Here is a 15,927-nt window from a genome sequence, read left to right on the forward strand (position 1 = left end):
AACACGCACGAAAACACACCCAGAGGTTGGTTTCTTTTACTGTAGTCATCGGCTAGCTTGATACGTATTCTTTCAGTTAGGGCGTCTGACCCCCTGGGAATGGAGAAGAGGAAAGCTGGGCCAGCTGGCTGCCCAGGGATAGATGAGGCTGTATGGGTGGCTAGCACACCCAGAATATGTCAAGGCAAAGGCTGTGTGAGAGTTTCCCCTGGTCCAAATGTGGGCCACATGGGAAAGAGAGATAGAACCAACCTGGATCTTAAACATTTTCCAATTGTATGTGTGGATACTCAGTTTAAAAAAAAAAAAAAATGCGTCCATTTGAGATCTTCTTACTTGATCTGAGATTTTCAGGATTTACCCAATTCTTTCCTTTTTTTTTTTTTAAGGATTTATTTATTTGACAGAGAGAGACACAGTGAGAGAGGGAACACAGCAGAGGGAGTGGGAGAGGGAGAAGCAGGCTTCCCATCAAGCAGGGAGCCTGATGCCGGGCTTGTTCCCAGGACCCTGGGATCATGACCTAAGCTGAAGGCAGACACTTAATGACTGAGCCACCCAGGTGCCCTGATTTACCCAATTCTTATGGAATTAGGATTGATTCTTGAATAGTATTTGTTTTGAGTGTACGCTTCAAGTTTTTTTTTTTTTTAAACCAAAGAGATTGCTCTCCTTCTATATAGCGTAAGAATTTTTGAGTTACATATTGTCATGTTCAGCTTTTTAAATGGGGTGGCAGATCATCTACAATGTGTAATAGCCTATAATCCATATTCTAGCTATTTATGATTACATACTTAGGGAGGAAAACTGTAAAGAAAAGGGAATGTTTACCATAAAGTTATGACAGTGGGAAGGGTCTGTGGTCAAGAAGAACCCATAGCGGCCTTCTAGAATTCTAGCAGTGGCTACATTGGTACTGGCTTTACCCTAATTCAGTGCACAGTACATCTATCACTGTGCAGTTTTTAAAATGTGTGTTCTATTTCACAATTTCAGAAAGCTTAAAAAAGCAGTAGTCCAGGGTATGATAGTTCAAAAATTCATCAGAGACCCAGGATCCTTGTAGCTTTCTACTTTTTTGTCCTTAAGGCATGGCCCTCATGGCAGTTTAAGATGACTTCTGGTGCTCCAGGATTATGTCCCCATGATGTGAGACGTGAAAAGAGAAAAAAAAATGCTAGGTTTCTCCCTTTAAGAATCTTTCCTAGGGGCACCTGGGTGGCTCAGTTAAGTGTCCGATTCTCGATTCCGCTCAGGTCACGATCTCAGGGTCACGAGAATGAGTCCTGCCTCCGGCTACACGCTGGGTGGAGCCTGCTTAAGATTCTCTCTCTCCCCAACCTGGTTGTGTTCTCTCTCTCTCTCTAAAAAAAAAAAAAGAATCCTTTTTAGAAAGTACACGGATGACTTCTGCATGTATTCCCTCAACCAGAACTATGGTTACTAGGAAATGTAGTCTTTAGACACCTGTTGGCACAGCTAAAACTCCGGGGCTCTGTTTCATAAGAGGAAGGAGTGAAAGGACATTGGGAAATAACCTCTTAGTCTCTGCCACAGTTGGGTAGTTTGACCAAGTCACATTGCTGGAAAGAACAAAGCCAGGATCCAAAACAGTGTTATTGACTGAGGCCCATGATCTTTCTGCAGTGTTGTATTGCCCACTCTAAGTAAGACTCATAATTATAAGGTGGGCTAGATGGATAGGGCCTGCCCAGAATGGGTAGGTAGGTGGGCTTGAAACAGACTGACCAGACAGGAAAAAAAAAAAAGGAATGATCAATGAGGGGACTATTGACTTAAAGAACGAAATAGATGTGCTTAAAAGAGGTTAGCCAATGTTTGTTCATTTTTTTGGTCTTGTTTACAATAGTATTCCTGTTCTTAGTAAGGAGGTATTTTTATTTTTTGCAGGTGATTAAAGTTCACCAAAGTACTGTAACTTCCTATCTGGAAGACATAATACTGAACACCGAAGAGAACACTGCAGAAGAACAAGCCAGGGCAGAAATTGAGAAGATGGCTAAGGAAATCAATGACATTGCTTATGAAATGGAGAGCCGGTTTGTACCAAGAGACCAGAGGGCAGAATGGGCAGTCCATTTACTGTTACCGATATGTATTTTTCAAGAGCTTAAGATTTTACCTTCAAGGAGAAACAAGTATATATCTCCGGCTTCAGTGTCCATTGTTTTAATTGCATAACTCCTTAGAAGTCAACATGCCTAAACCTTTGTTTGGCAGGAGTGCTGGGAGTAGGATTTTCAGTGATCCTCTGCAGTCTGGATCATTAACATGTACTTTTACAATACCACAAAGCATGAACGCAATATGAATAATTATGTGCAGTATGACTTCACCTCAAAGGTTTTGGCTTCTTGTGTAAGTTATATTTCTAACATTCCTTTCCTGGCAGGCAGGTTAACTAAAGGACAGGATCAAACCTGAATTTGCATGAAGTTAACCAAGCCCTCTGGCAGAATAATATTTCAGACAACTTAATCAAGGAAAAGGCAGTGGTGGGATTTGAGCAGTGGAGTCCTTCACATAAGAACTTAAGTAGAAATCAGCAGCTCAAGTAAGGCAACAAAGGAAGTAGTTTAATTTGTTTTTTATTTTTTAGTCGAACTCAGCTTCAGTCAGAGGAGATTGTTGCTGAGTTGGTTTATAGTTTCCTGATCCCAGAAGTACAAAAGGACTATGTCAAAGAAAAAGGTAAGCCAATGTAACGCTTCACTTTGTGATTTCCTTTAAAAGATATAAGCTATTTTCAATATCCCTGAGATTTAAAATTGAGCAGAAGTATGAAGAATTTCTGAAGGAGAATCACTGAGTTTTTTATTTCAGAGCTTGTCAAGTTCTCTTCATACTCTCTGATTCCAGAGTATAATCAGTCTAGTATAGATGCAATGCAGTTCTAGTAAGTGTGACGGAGTATCAAAAGCAAAACCTTCTTTAAGAATTTGGTTTAAAAAAAAAAAAAAGAATTTGGTTTAAGGCAAATGTTGACAATATGCAGGATTTTCAGAGTGTGCTAGCCTTTTGGAGGTGGGACACATACAGGGTGGGTGTTGGAAAGCTGAGATGCTTGAAGGTTTAAATCTATTCTGCTGTTCTGCCTGTGCCCCAGATAACTTAGTTTCTGCCAGGACTGTATCTAAGTATAAATATCTTCACTTGTCAAAAGTGGCATGTCTTGAAGACTGATGCTTCTAGTTAATAGAGAAAGAAAAATATTGTCTTAAAAAATGTTCTTGGGGCACCTGGGTGACTCAGTCAGTTAAGCATCTGATTCTTGATTTTGGCTCAGGTCATGATCTCAGGGTCTTGAAATCGAGCCCCACATCTGGCTCCATGCTCCACATGGAGTCTGCTTGAGATTTTCCCTCTCTCTCTGCCTAACCCCCCAGTCCCCACAGAATACTTCTCTGGAGCTTTCAGCCTATTGGTGATAGGTTACCAGAGACAGAGGGGTGCAACCAGAAGATCAATAAGTGAAATAACTTCCAAGGAAGATGGCCAAGTAGGAAGATCCTAAGCTGACCTTGTCCCACAGTTACACATAGATGACACACACATCAGTGTAAGCAACCCAGAAAACAACCTGAAAACTGGCAGAACACACTTTCAACATCTAAACGTAGAGAAGAGATCACATCAAAAATGGTAGGAAGTGCAGAGACAGGTCAGAAACCAAACTGACCCATGACACTGTCCATGGAAGGGACACTGCAAGCATGGAGAAAGGAAAGCAGCAGACCCTACACCAGACACCCCAGGCAAGGGGCACCCGCACAAGGAAGAAGAATCCCTATAACATTTGGTTTTGAAAACCACAGGGGCTTAACTTCACAAGTTTTACAATCAGCAGGGCTCAACATTTGGTACTTTGTAACAGTGGCTTGGCTCTAGAGAGCCAGAGGGCAATAGGAAACAGTCCCCATCCTTAAAGAGACAGCATAACAAACAGCTCTACTGTGATACAGCATGGAAGCAGCAGTTTGAGTCTATGAGAAGACTTACTAATCACAGAACATGTGCTGGAGGGCAGAGTATAATCAGTCTAGTATAGATGCGATGCAGTTCTAGTAAGTGTGACGGAGTATCAAAAGCAAAACCTTCTTTAAGAATTTGGTTTAAGGGTGGCTCAGTGGGTTAAAGCCTCTGCCTTCGGCTCAGGTCACGATCCCAGGGTCCCGGGATCGAGCCCCACGTCGGGCTCTCTGCTCAGCAGGGAGCCTGCTTCCCTTCCTCTCTCTGCCTGCCTCTCTGCCTACTTGTGATCTCTGTCTGTCATATATAAATAAAGTCTTAAAAAAAAAAAAAGAATTTGGTTTAAGGCAAATGTTGACAATATGCAGGATTCTCAGAGTGTGCTAGCCTTTTGGAGGTGGGACACCCCTAAAGGGATCTTTAGGAGACTTCTCCAAAACCAAAAGTGCTGTCAGGAGTCATTTACCTCCCTCAACCCCAGCCTAGATAAATGGATACCTACAAGGACCAGCAAAGTGCATACTCTACTTAGCTTGCTAACAATATACTCCATTCCCAGGTTCTTCTGGGAATCCCAGCACTCCACTAAGCAGGAGTTCATCTAAAGCTATGTCACAAACCTGGCATTATGCAAGCAGCTCCAATGGGCCAGCACCACTCCAAAGTGACTCCTGCCCCAGGAAGAAAGGAAGATAACCACACACACATCAGTCAACTGTGAATCCAGCAATTGGCAGACATTTGCTCTGACTGCCTGCCTCACCCTCCAATGAAAGTCTCCCAGGGGTCAATGCAGAGAGAATGCCCTATAGTTCAGTGTGACCATAGCTCTGGCGTACATCAGGGCTGACCCAAATCAAGCCCATGGTGACCCCAGACAGCACGGGGACCAAACACTGCCCACAACAAGCAGAGAGCCTTTGAAGATGACTAGACTGAAGGCAAACACAACTCAGCCACAACAGTAGGGCATACACAACATGCACAGGAAATATCCCTGAAATTCCAGGATCTGGTAAACAGGGGAATTGTACTGCAGGGCACTATAGGACCACCACTTTATACGTCCATGACTTTCAAGAGCAGATGTAGCTGACTTTCATAACACATAGAAACAGACACAGATAAAAGGAGGAGACAGAGGAATATGTCCCAAATGAAAGATCAGGACAAAATCATAAGAAAGCTAAATGAAATGGAGATAAGCAATATGCTTAATAGGGAATTTAAAGTAATGGTCATAAACATATTCATCGGAATGGAGAAAAGAGTGAAGGACTCAGACACACAACAAAGAGAGAAAACACAGAAATACACTGGAGAGAAAAAGTAGTACATGAGAGGAAGCATAACACATCAGTGATTTGGAGGATAGAGTAATGGAAGGTAATCAAGCTGAAAGGAAAAAAAGAATAATAAAAATGAAAATAGATTAAGGATACTCAACCACACCATCAAATGTATTAACACTTGCATTGTAGAGATTCAAGAAAGAGAGGACAGAGAAAAGGGTGGGGGGAGAACATTTTATTTGAAGAAATAGTAGCTGAAAACTTCCTAAATCTGGAGAGGGAAACAGAAATCTAGATTCAGGAGGCAAAAATCACCTCCAGCAAAATCAACCCAAGGAGGTCCACACCAAAGTACATGGTAATTAAAATGGCAAAAAGCAGTGGTAAAGAATTTTTAAAGCAGCAAGAGAAAAAAAAATAGTTACATATAAGAAATACCCTGTAAGACAGCTGATTTTTCAGCAGAAACATTGGAAGCCAGAAGAAAGTGGCAGGATATATTCAAAGTGCTGGAAGAGAGAAACATGTGACCAAGAATACTCTATCCAACAAAGCTATCATTCAGAATAGAAGGAGAGAAGAGAAAGTTTGCCAGACAGAAGTTGGAGGAATTCATGACCACTAAATGAGCCTTACGTGAAATGTTAATGGGGACTCTGAGTGGAAAGGAAAGACCATAAGCAGGAGTAAGAATAGGAAGCACAAAACCAGTAAAATAAAGTATATCTATAAAAATCAGTCAAGGGGGGCGTGCCTGGGTGGCTCAGTGGGTTAAGCCTCTGCCTTCGGCTCTGGTCATGATCTCAGGGTCCTGGGATCGAGCCCCGCATCAGGCTCTCTGCTTGGCGGGGAGCCTGCTTCCCCATCTCTCTCTGCCTGCCTCTCTGTCTACTTGTGATCTGTCTCTCTCTGTCAAATAAATAAAAACAAAATCTTTAAAAAAAAAATCAGTCAAGGGATTCACAAAATGAAAGCATATAAAGTATGACACCATATACCTAAAACATGGTGGAGGAGAGGAATAAAAATTTAGTGCTTTTAGAATGGGTTCAAACTTAAGCAAACAACAACTTAATATAGACTGCTATTTGCATAAGACGTTACATATCAACCTAACAGTAGCCACAAATAAAAAACCAGTAATATATATGCAAAAAACTGAGAAGGGAATCCAAGTATATCACTAAAGAAAGCCAGCAAACCAGGAGAGAAAAGAGTAAGAAAGGAACAGAGAACTATAAAACAACCATAAAACATGTACTTATTGCTATATGTTACTTAGCTATCAATAATTACTTTGAATATAAATGGACCAAATGTTCCAGTAAAAGACACAAGATCATAGAATGGATAAAAAACTAACACCCCTATATGCTGCCCACAAAAGACTCATTTCAGACATAAAGACACATGCAGATTGAAAGTGAAGAGATGCAGAAGGGTTTATCATGCAAATGGAAGTGAAAAGAAAGCCGGGGTACCACTTAGTTCAAATAGACTTGAAAACATGGGGCGCCTGGGTGGCTCGGTGGGTTAAGCCTTTGCCTTTGGTTTAAGTCATGATCTCAGGGTCCTGGGATCGAGCCCTGCATTGGGCCCTCTGCTCAGCAGGGAGTCTGCTTTTCCCCTACCCCCAACCGCCTGCCTCTCTGCCTACTTGTGATCTCTCTCTCTCTGTCAAATAAGTAGATAAAATCTTTAAAAAAAGAAAGAAAACAAAGACTATAACAGGAAACAAAGACACTACGTAATCATAAAGGGAGTAACAATCCAACTAGAAGACACAACAATTGTAAATATTTATGCACCCAACATGGGAGCACTCAAACACATAAAGTAGCTATTAATGTACATAAAGAGAGTAACTGATAGTAATACAATAATAGTAGGGGACTTTAACACCCCATGTACATCAATGGATAGATCATCCAAAGAGAAAAATCAAGGAAACAGTGTTTTGAATGACCCAGCAGACCAGATGGACCTAAGAAATACTCAGAAATTTCCATCCTAAAACAGTGAAAGAGGCATTATTTTCAAGCGCACATGGAACATTCTCCAGAATAGATTACATGTTAGGCCATAAAATAATTTTCAACAAATTTAAGAAGTTTGAAGTCGTATTATGCATCTATTCCAACGACAATGCTATGAAACTAGAAATCAACCACAGGAAAAAATCTGGAAAGAAGACACTTCATAGAGGTTAGATTACATGCTACTAAACAATGAATGCATCAGCCAAGAAATAAAAAAATACATGGAGATAAATGAAAATACAATGATCCAGAATCTTTGAGATGTAGCAAAATCTGTTCTAAGAAGGAAGATTATAGCAGTACAAGCCAACCTCAAGAAAAATCTCAAACAATCTAACTTTACACCTAAAGAAGCTAGAAAAATAACAAGCAAAACCCAAAACCAGAAGGAAGGAAGTAATAAAGATAAGAGAAAAAAATGAATTAAAAAAAAACTAAAAAACAAGGGAGGAAAGCAAGACCTGCTTCTTTGAAAAGATCAACAAAATTGATAAACCTTTAGCCAGACTCATAAAAAAGAGAGAGAGAGAGAGAGAGAAACAAAGACAGAGGACTCAAACAAAATGAGAAAAGAAAGAGGAGAAATAACACCACAGAAATACCAAAGGTTGTGAGCCTATTATGAAAATTATATGCTAACAAATTCAGCACCAAGAAGAAATGGATGAATTCCAAGAAATATATAACCTGTCCAGACTAGGTCAGGAAGAAGTAGAAAATTTGAAGATTGATCACCAGCAGGGGAGATGAATCTATAATCAAAAAAACTTCCATCAAACGTTTAGGACCAGGTGGCTTCACAGGTGAATTCTACAAGCATTTAAAGAAGCATTTAAAGAATTATACAAGCATTCTTCTCAAACTATTCTGAAAAATAGAAGAGGAAGGAAAGCTTTCAAATATAGTCTATGAAGCCAGCTGATACCCTGATACCAAAACCAGATAAAGAAGCTACAAAACAAGAGAACTACAGGCTAGTATCTCTAATGAACATAGATGCAAAGATTCTCAACAAAATATTAGCAAACCAAATTCAATAATACATTTTAAAAAATTCACCACAGTCAAGTGGGATTTCTTCCTGGGATGCAAGGGTGTTGCAATATTTGCAAATCAATTAATGTGATACATCACAACAACAACAGAAAGTATTTAAAAAAATATGATCATTTCAATAGATGCAGAAAAAGCATTTGACGAAGCACAGTGTACTTTCATGATAAAGACCCTCAACAAAGTAGGTTTAGAGGGAGCTTACCTGAACATAATAAGGTCCATATATGAAAAACTCACAGCTGAAATTATACTCAGTGGTGAAAAACTGAGAGTTTTCCCCCTAAGATCAGGAATTAAGACAAAGATGTCCACTCTCACCACATTTATTCAGCATAGTACTGGAAGTCCTAGCCACAGCAATCAGAAGAAAAGAAGAAATAAAAGGCATCCAAATTAGTAAAGAAAAGTAAAAGTTTAACTATTTGTAGATGACGTGATAATATATAGAGAAAACCCTAATGATGCCACCAAAAAACTATTAGAACTAATAAATGAATTCAGAAGGGTTATAGGATACACACTCGATAAGGAGAAATCTGTTGCATTTTTATACATTAATAGTGAAGTAACAGAGAAATCAAGAAAATAATCCCATTTACAATTACACCAAAAAGAATGAAATACCTAGTAATAAACTTAACCAAGGGGGTGGAAGATGTCTACTCTGAACAGTATAAAACACTAATGAGGGAAATTGAAGATGACACAAATGGAAAGACATTCCATGTTCATAGAATGGGAGAACAAAATTGTTAAAGTATCCATACTACACAAAGCAATCTACAGATTTAATGGAATCCCTTTCAAAATTCCAACAGCATTTTTTCACAAAACTAGAACAAATCATCCTAACATTTGTATGGAACCACAAAAGACCCCGAATGACCAAGGTAGTCTTGAAAAAGAAGAAGAAAACTTGGATATATCACAATCCCAATTTCAGGATATGCTACAAAGCTGTAGCAATCAAACCAGTATGGTACTGGCACAAAAACAGATACATAAATTAATAGAACACAATAGAAAGCCCAGAAATAAACCCACAATTATAATGGCTGACTAATTTTCCACAAAGGAGGCAAGAAAATGTAATGGGAAAAAGTATCTTTAGTAAATACTTTGGGAAAACTGGACAGCTACATACAAAAGAACAAAGCTGAACCATTTTCTTACATCATATACAAAAATACACTCAAAATGGAGTAGGGACATATGTGTGAGACCTGAAACCATAAAAATTCTAGAAGAGAGCACGGGCAATAATTTCTCTGAGGTTGGTCATTGCAACAATTTTTCTAGATAGGTCTCCTGAGGCAAGGGAAACAAAAGCAAATATAGACTACTAGGACTACATCAAAATAAAAAGCTTCTGTACAGCAAAGAAAACCATCAACAAAGCTAAAAGACAAACTACTGAATGGGAGAAGATATTTGCAAATGACATATCCAGTAAAGGTTTAGAAAAAATATAAAAAACTTTCACAACTCAGCACACACACACAAAAAAATCCTATTAAAAAATGGACAGAAGACATGAACAGACATTTCTCCAAAGAAGACATACAAATGGCCAGAAGACACACGAAAAGATGATCACACCACTAATCATCAGGGAAATGCACATTAAAACCATGGTGAAATATCACATCATACCAGTCAGCATGGCTAAAATCAAAAACACAAGAAAAAGTGTTGGCAAGGATGTATCTAAAAAAAAAAAAAAAAGGAAACCTTATGCATTTATGGTGGGAATACAAGCTGGTGCAGCCACTGTAGAAGACTGTATGGAAGTTCCTAAAAAAAAAATGAAAAATAGAATTACCAAATGATCTAGTAATTCCACTACTGGGTATTTACCTAAAGAGTATGAACAGTAATTTGAAAAGATATATGCACCCCTGTGTTTACTGTGGCATTATTTACAATAGCCAAATTATGGAAGCAGCCCAAGTTCCATCAGTAGATGAATGGATAAAGAAGATGTGGTATATATGCACTATGGAATATTACTCAGCCATAAAAAAAAAAAGAATGTAATCTTGGAGTGCCTGGGTGGCTCAGTGGGTTGGGCCTCTGCCTTCGGCTTGTGTCATGGTCTCAGGGTCCTGGGATCGAGTCCTATGTTGGGCACTCTGCTTGGCGGGGAGCCTGCTTCCTCTTCTCTCTCTGCCTGCCTCTCTGCTTACTTCTGATCTCTCTCTCTGTCTCTGTCAAATAAAGAAATAAAATCATAAAAAAAAAAAGAATGAAATCTTGCCGTTTGCAACAACATGGATGGATTCAGAGGGTATAATGCTAAGTGAAATAAGTCAGACAGAGAAAGACAAACACTATGATTTCACTCCTATGTTAAAATTTAAAAACATCAAATCAACAAAGAAAAAGAGGCAAATAAGAAAAAAGAATCTTAAGTATAGAGAACAAACTGATGGTTACCAGTGGGGAGACTGGTGGACAAATATATGAAGTAGGTAAAGGGGACTAAGAGTTCACATAACGTGATGAGCACTGAAGAACGTACAGAATTGTTGAATCACTGTATTATGTACCTGAAACTAATATAACACTATTTTAATTGTACTGGAATTTTTAAAAAGAATTAAAAAATTTAAAATTATCTTTTGTAAGCCTCAAATGTTTACAATAAAAAAAATATGGAAAGAGCCCAGATGTCCATCGATTGATGAATAGATAAAGATGTGGTATATGTAGATACAATGGATTATTACTTAGCCATCAAAAAGAATGAAATCTTGCCATTTGCAACAACGTAGATGGAACTAGAGGGTAGTATGCTAAGCAGAATCTATCAATCAGAAAAACAATTATCATATGATCTCACTCATGTGGAATTTAAGAAAACAGAGGATCATAGGGGAAGGGAGGGAAAAATAAAGTAAGATGAAATCAGAAAGAGAGACAAACCATAAGAGACTCTTAACTCTAGGAAACAAACAGGGTTGGTGGAGGGGAGGTGGGTAGAGGTTGGGGTAACTGGTAATTAGGAGGGCACTTGGGGTAACTGGTAATTAGGAGGGCACTTGAAGTAATGAGTCCTGGGTGTTGTAAGCAACTGATGAATCACTGAATAATACCACTGAAACTAATAATACAGTATAAGTTAATTAAATTGAATTTAAATTAAAAATTTTAAGTGAATGAACAGCTTGGTTATTTTTTTACAAGGTTTCCATGTTATGCGGGGAATTCTGGACAGGCTTAGAGAAGTATAACATTTCAGATCACCTAATAGGGACAAAGGAATGATGGAATTCTAATGCATTGGAAGAAAACAAAGAAATATCTTTTTTCCCCATTGCATAAGTGTACTGTAATTTTTAAGCCAGTACCTTCTAGTCATAAGCATTTAGTTTGTTTCATTGTGTTTTCCTATAACTAGCAGTGCTGCAAGCAGTATATTTTATGCAAATCCTGGTCATGCTACTGACAGTAAATTCCTAGCAGTACGGTGCTGGAAATAGGGTATGTGCGTTTTACTTTTGCTAGATGCTACCAAGTAGCCGCCACGAAAAGATTGTCCTAATTCATACTCCCATCATAGGTATATGGTAGTGCTTATACCAACAATATTTAATTTTCGGATAAAATAATCAATGTTTTTGTGTCATCTTATAAAAGGGATCTTGTGTTTTCTGAATCTTAAGAAAATATGTAACTCCTTTTTATTTTTCTTAGATCCAAAGTGAGGTCAGCCTGCTTCAGGTCAACTCTAACTGAGGGAATTGAAGGAGGCAGGGAAATAGTGTGTTTAGTAGTTACTAGTTTATGACCCATCCCCTAGCTTCTCTGGGCTCTGAGGGGAAGTGGCCTCTGAGGAGGCACTTGAGCTTAAGGAATCCAGTGGAACTTGTCTGTGGGGAAGGTGGGCAAGTCCTTAGCCTCTTCTCTTTGTATGTATACCCAATGAAGAAAGCCATCTGGACAGGGAGCACACACTAGGACCTTTTTGTTTCTCTTTTCAAATAAAAGAACCATACGTATTATATATACTCTTTACCCCAAATTAAGATAATATATACAGACCGTTTTGAGATATTTCATGATTGAAAAGACCTGTATATAGATATAAAATAACAGTGACTACCAAATTTTAAGTGCATGCTAAGTTCCAGATACTGTGCTAAGCATTTAAAAAGTACCTGTATCAATTTCTTAAACTAGCTAGAGGTCTATTCTTATTTTTCAGTTCTGGAAATAAGTGCTTAGAGATTTTATACAACTTACAGATTTGAGCTGTGGTCTGTGTGGAAGTTGCTGTGTGATTTATCCTCTGTAAACTTGCTGACACCTGAATAGCACAGAATCCGTAGTACTTCTTACTGTCCTTTACTAGTTGTATGATCTAGGGCAAATTACTTAATCTTTCTGTGTCTCCATTTCCTTCTCCGAAAATGGGGATATTATTAATAGCCTCTTTTAGGCTTGTGGGGTGGTTTAAATGAATATATGTCAACTGCTTAGAACAGTGCCTGGCACAAAGTAAGGGCAAATGCTAAATGCTAACATCATCATCATCAACATCGGGATTAGTCCCTTCCGAGGGAAATGGGATGCCTAACTACTAATTCTTGATAATAAATATCCTTAGAATATGGAGCAAAGACCACCTTCTACAGCCATGAGCTCAGAAACTCATCATCAGTCAACAAGTATCTTCCAGGCTCAAAGAGAAGTAGGAGACAAGGTCTCTACCTTTAAGTCATTACAACCTAGTTAATAAACAAAACAGAACTCACGTGGAGTGCTTCAGTGCTGCGTGGGTTTGTACGAACTCAAGTGTGGCCGTGGTAGATGCAGGCTGGCCCAGTCGGAGGAGACTTCTGGAGGAGCTGGGACCGGAGCTGGGCTACGCAGAGAGGCTAGGACTGGAGTGCAGGCATTCCAGGGGAGGGCAGCTGTGGAGGAGAGGAATAGAGGAAACCTGGTGCGGAGGAGCAGGACCACAGGGAACAGGGGGAGCAGCACTAATGAGCCTTAGATTTGGCTCCGTGGAGAAGGTGTACTTCTAAAACAGAGAGCAGGTCATTGTTATTTAATCTCATCAGCTTTAAGCAAGGGTATATGTGGCTTACCCTGTTATCATTTCTGTCACTATTTTCTTGAAAATCTTTGGGGATGATTTTGTTTAGACTTTCAGAGTAAAATTTCTTGTCGCTTTGGCACAGTGAGGAACGCCCAGCGGAAGCACATCCTTGCAGCCCATCAGATCATCCACAGCCACACGGAAGACATGGTTAACAAGGATTTTGTGGAGCAACAGCAAGATGAGGCGGTCTCAGACACGGGCGAGTTACCTGAGGGAGAAACTCAAAAATAAGAATTGCAGCTCAGGTGAGATGGGTTTTTCATCTGAAAGGAGGCAGAGAGGAGAGGCAGTTCTCTGCTCTACTCCAACAACCATGATGTGTTTAAGAAAGTGAAACACTCCCATTCAAATTGGCACATTTGATCTAGGTTATGGAATCTACTATTGAAATTCTTAGAGAATCGAGTTGACATTATAGCAATTGGACTCTTGGGTCCAGGAAACAGGATCCTAGGTAATTTTTTATGGGTCCTTAAAGCAGATGATGGTATTCCATCGCAAATAAAGCTTAAAATGTGTGTTATAAAAAGCAGCTTGTTTTTAGGGAGTAGACAAGAAAGGTCTCATTAGGCTGGTTATAAGCATAGCATGAGGCACAGGCTGTCCAATTCTAGCCCAGAGGCCACCTGCAGGCCCCACCAGGAACTGGTCTTAGGTTCCACTAAACATTCCTGCTCACAGGACTAACACAGACAAGGTTTGATATGAGTTTGGTATCTGTCTACGCAGTAAGATAGAAGTCGGGAACTGCAGCTTCGAGCAGGGTGGTGGCAGGTGCTTCTCTTTATATGGAAGCTCTTGTGTCCACACAGACACATAGCTACTTTGTCCCCTGGTTACAAAGCTCAGAGGCAAGGAAGAGAGATTTACATTGGGTTGGTGCAGATCTGCCCTGGTTTCCATGCCTTGGGGGCCAGTTTGTCTCATAATGATTCCACACGCATCATGTCTGGGTCCCCCTAATGGATCCACTTGGTTACAAAAGTCAGCACACTCAGGAAAACTCAAACCTATGGTTTCCTATTAGGTATTAATAGTTCATTTATAATTATTTCCAATCAAATGGTAGTTACTTGGTGGTCAAATAGTGTAGCTTAGTAACATAGTTGATACAAACTACCTTATCAAATTACTAGAACAGAGCTAGGGAGTCAATTGAAAATAAAATTCTCATGAGAATTCTCATAAGAAGGGAAGTGAACCCTTTGCCTATATCTTCTCCCTCAACCCTCCCCTGGTCAAGCACATCAACACTCTTTTGGCCTGAGAATATGCTATGAGGATAGGGAAGACACAAGGCTTACAGGAAAATTTGAGCCTGGCATTCAGAAGATTTGGATGTTAGCCAGCTCTGACACTAACTATAATTCTATACAATAATTTCCCTTCACTAGAGGTTTGCCTGTGCTTATGTGACCAACAGACCCTGTGCAAGAGAACCTATTAGGGCCTTAAGTTTCAATCAAAGAGGATCCTACAGTGGTTAACTGAACATAATTAAAAACAAACAAACAAAGAGGATCATAGAAGGGATATTGAGAGGAAGGGGCAGTAAAGAAAGAAAGCAGAGAGAAAACTGATAAAGGACTCTTAAATGCCAAGCTATGGCTGTAAATTAGTACAGAAAATCTTTTGTTTTTAATTAGTAATGAAAGAGCCTCTGAAATCCCCAAAGATATAAACCACGTATTTACATGTAACATTATACATACATCTATTTAATATAAATTCCAGGACCATAGCATTTTATTATTATTATTAATAAATTATTATCTTATTATTATGATAATAATTATTATTATTATCTTATTATTATTATGATAAAAATCATCTTCAATATGTTTGGGTAGTCATTTGTCTTACCTGAAATTTTAATAAAATCAGTAATTTACATAGTTTAAAATGAGTATGTCTGCACTTACTTCTGAGTATAAAGTATCTCTTTACTGTTTTATTAATGTTTGGAACATGATGCTTAGTTATCCCCGTTGTATGTACCCTCTCTTCCTTCTCTGTGGGAAGGAAGGAAGGACAGATGTGAGATTATTTAATAGTGCTTAGGGATGTAGGCATGGACCATTGATTTTAAAATAATTTTTAATCAGCTTGAAGACAATGGAGAGCTAAAGGTGAGGAATCTCTGGGCGGATATCTAAGAGAAGACAAATTCAGAGAGTTGATTCTGGCATTTGCAGCCGCCTTATTTTCCCCCTGACAGAATGTGCATATTTTAGAATATGGGGCTGAAAAGCTGAGTGATGCTTTCACCAGCTTTGTAAAACTAGGGGGACAAAAACTAGAGTCAAGCTGGAGGCCCTGGTAAGCCTCCTCTATTTGGGTTGGGGCATCAACCCCTAGTTGGGACTAGGGGTGCCTGGGTCGCTCAGTTGGCTAAATGTCCAATTCTTGATTTCAGCCCAGGTCCTGATCTCAGGGTCAT

General features: G+C 39.2%; 1 protein-coding gene across 1 annotated transcript in view; it reads left to right on the forward strand.

Moving 5' to 3' along the window:
- The window catches only part of CFAP91 (cilia and flagella associated protein 91), a gene marked incomplete at its 3' end in the record, with an annotated part of 127,579 nt that overhangs the window by 81,276 nt on the left and 30,376 nt on the right, over positions 1–15,927 (forward strand). The window contains 4 exon segments of the mRNA XM_080800349.1: positions 1,915–2,063; positions 2,624–2,715; positions 13,567–13,712; positions 13,714–13,732. Coding sequence (XP_080656475.1) covers positions 1,915–2,063; positions 2,624–2,715; positions 13,567–13,712; positions 13,714–13,732 — 406 coding nt within the window.

This window comes from Martes martes (genome assembly GCF_963455335.1).
Source record: "Martes martes genome assembly, chromosome: 1".
In the NCBI taxonomy this organism is placed as follows: domain Eukaryota; kingdom Metazoa; phylum Chordata; class Mammalia; order Carnivora; family Mustelidae; genus Martes; species Martes martes.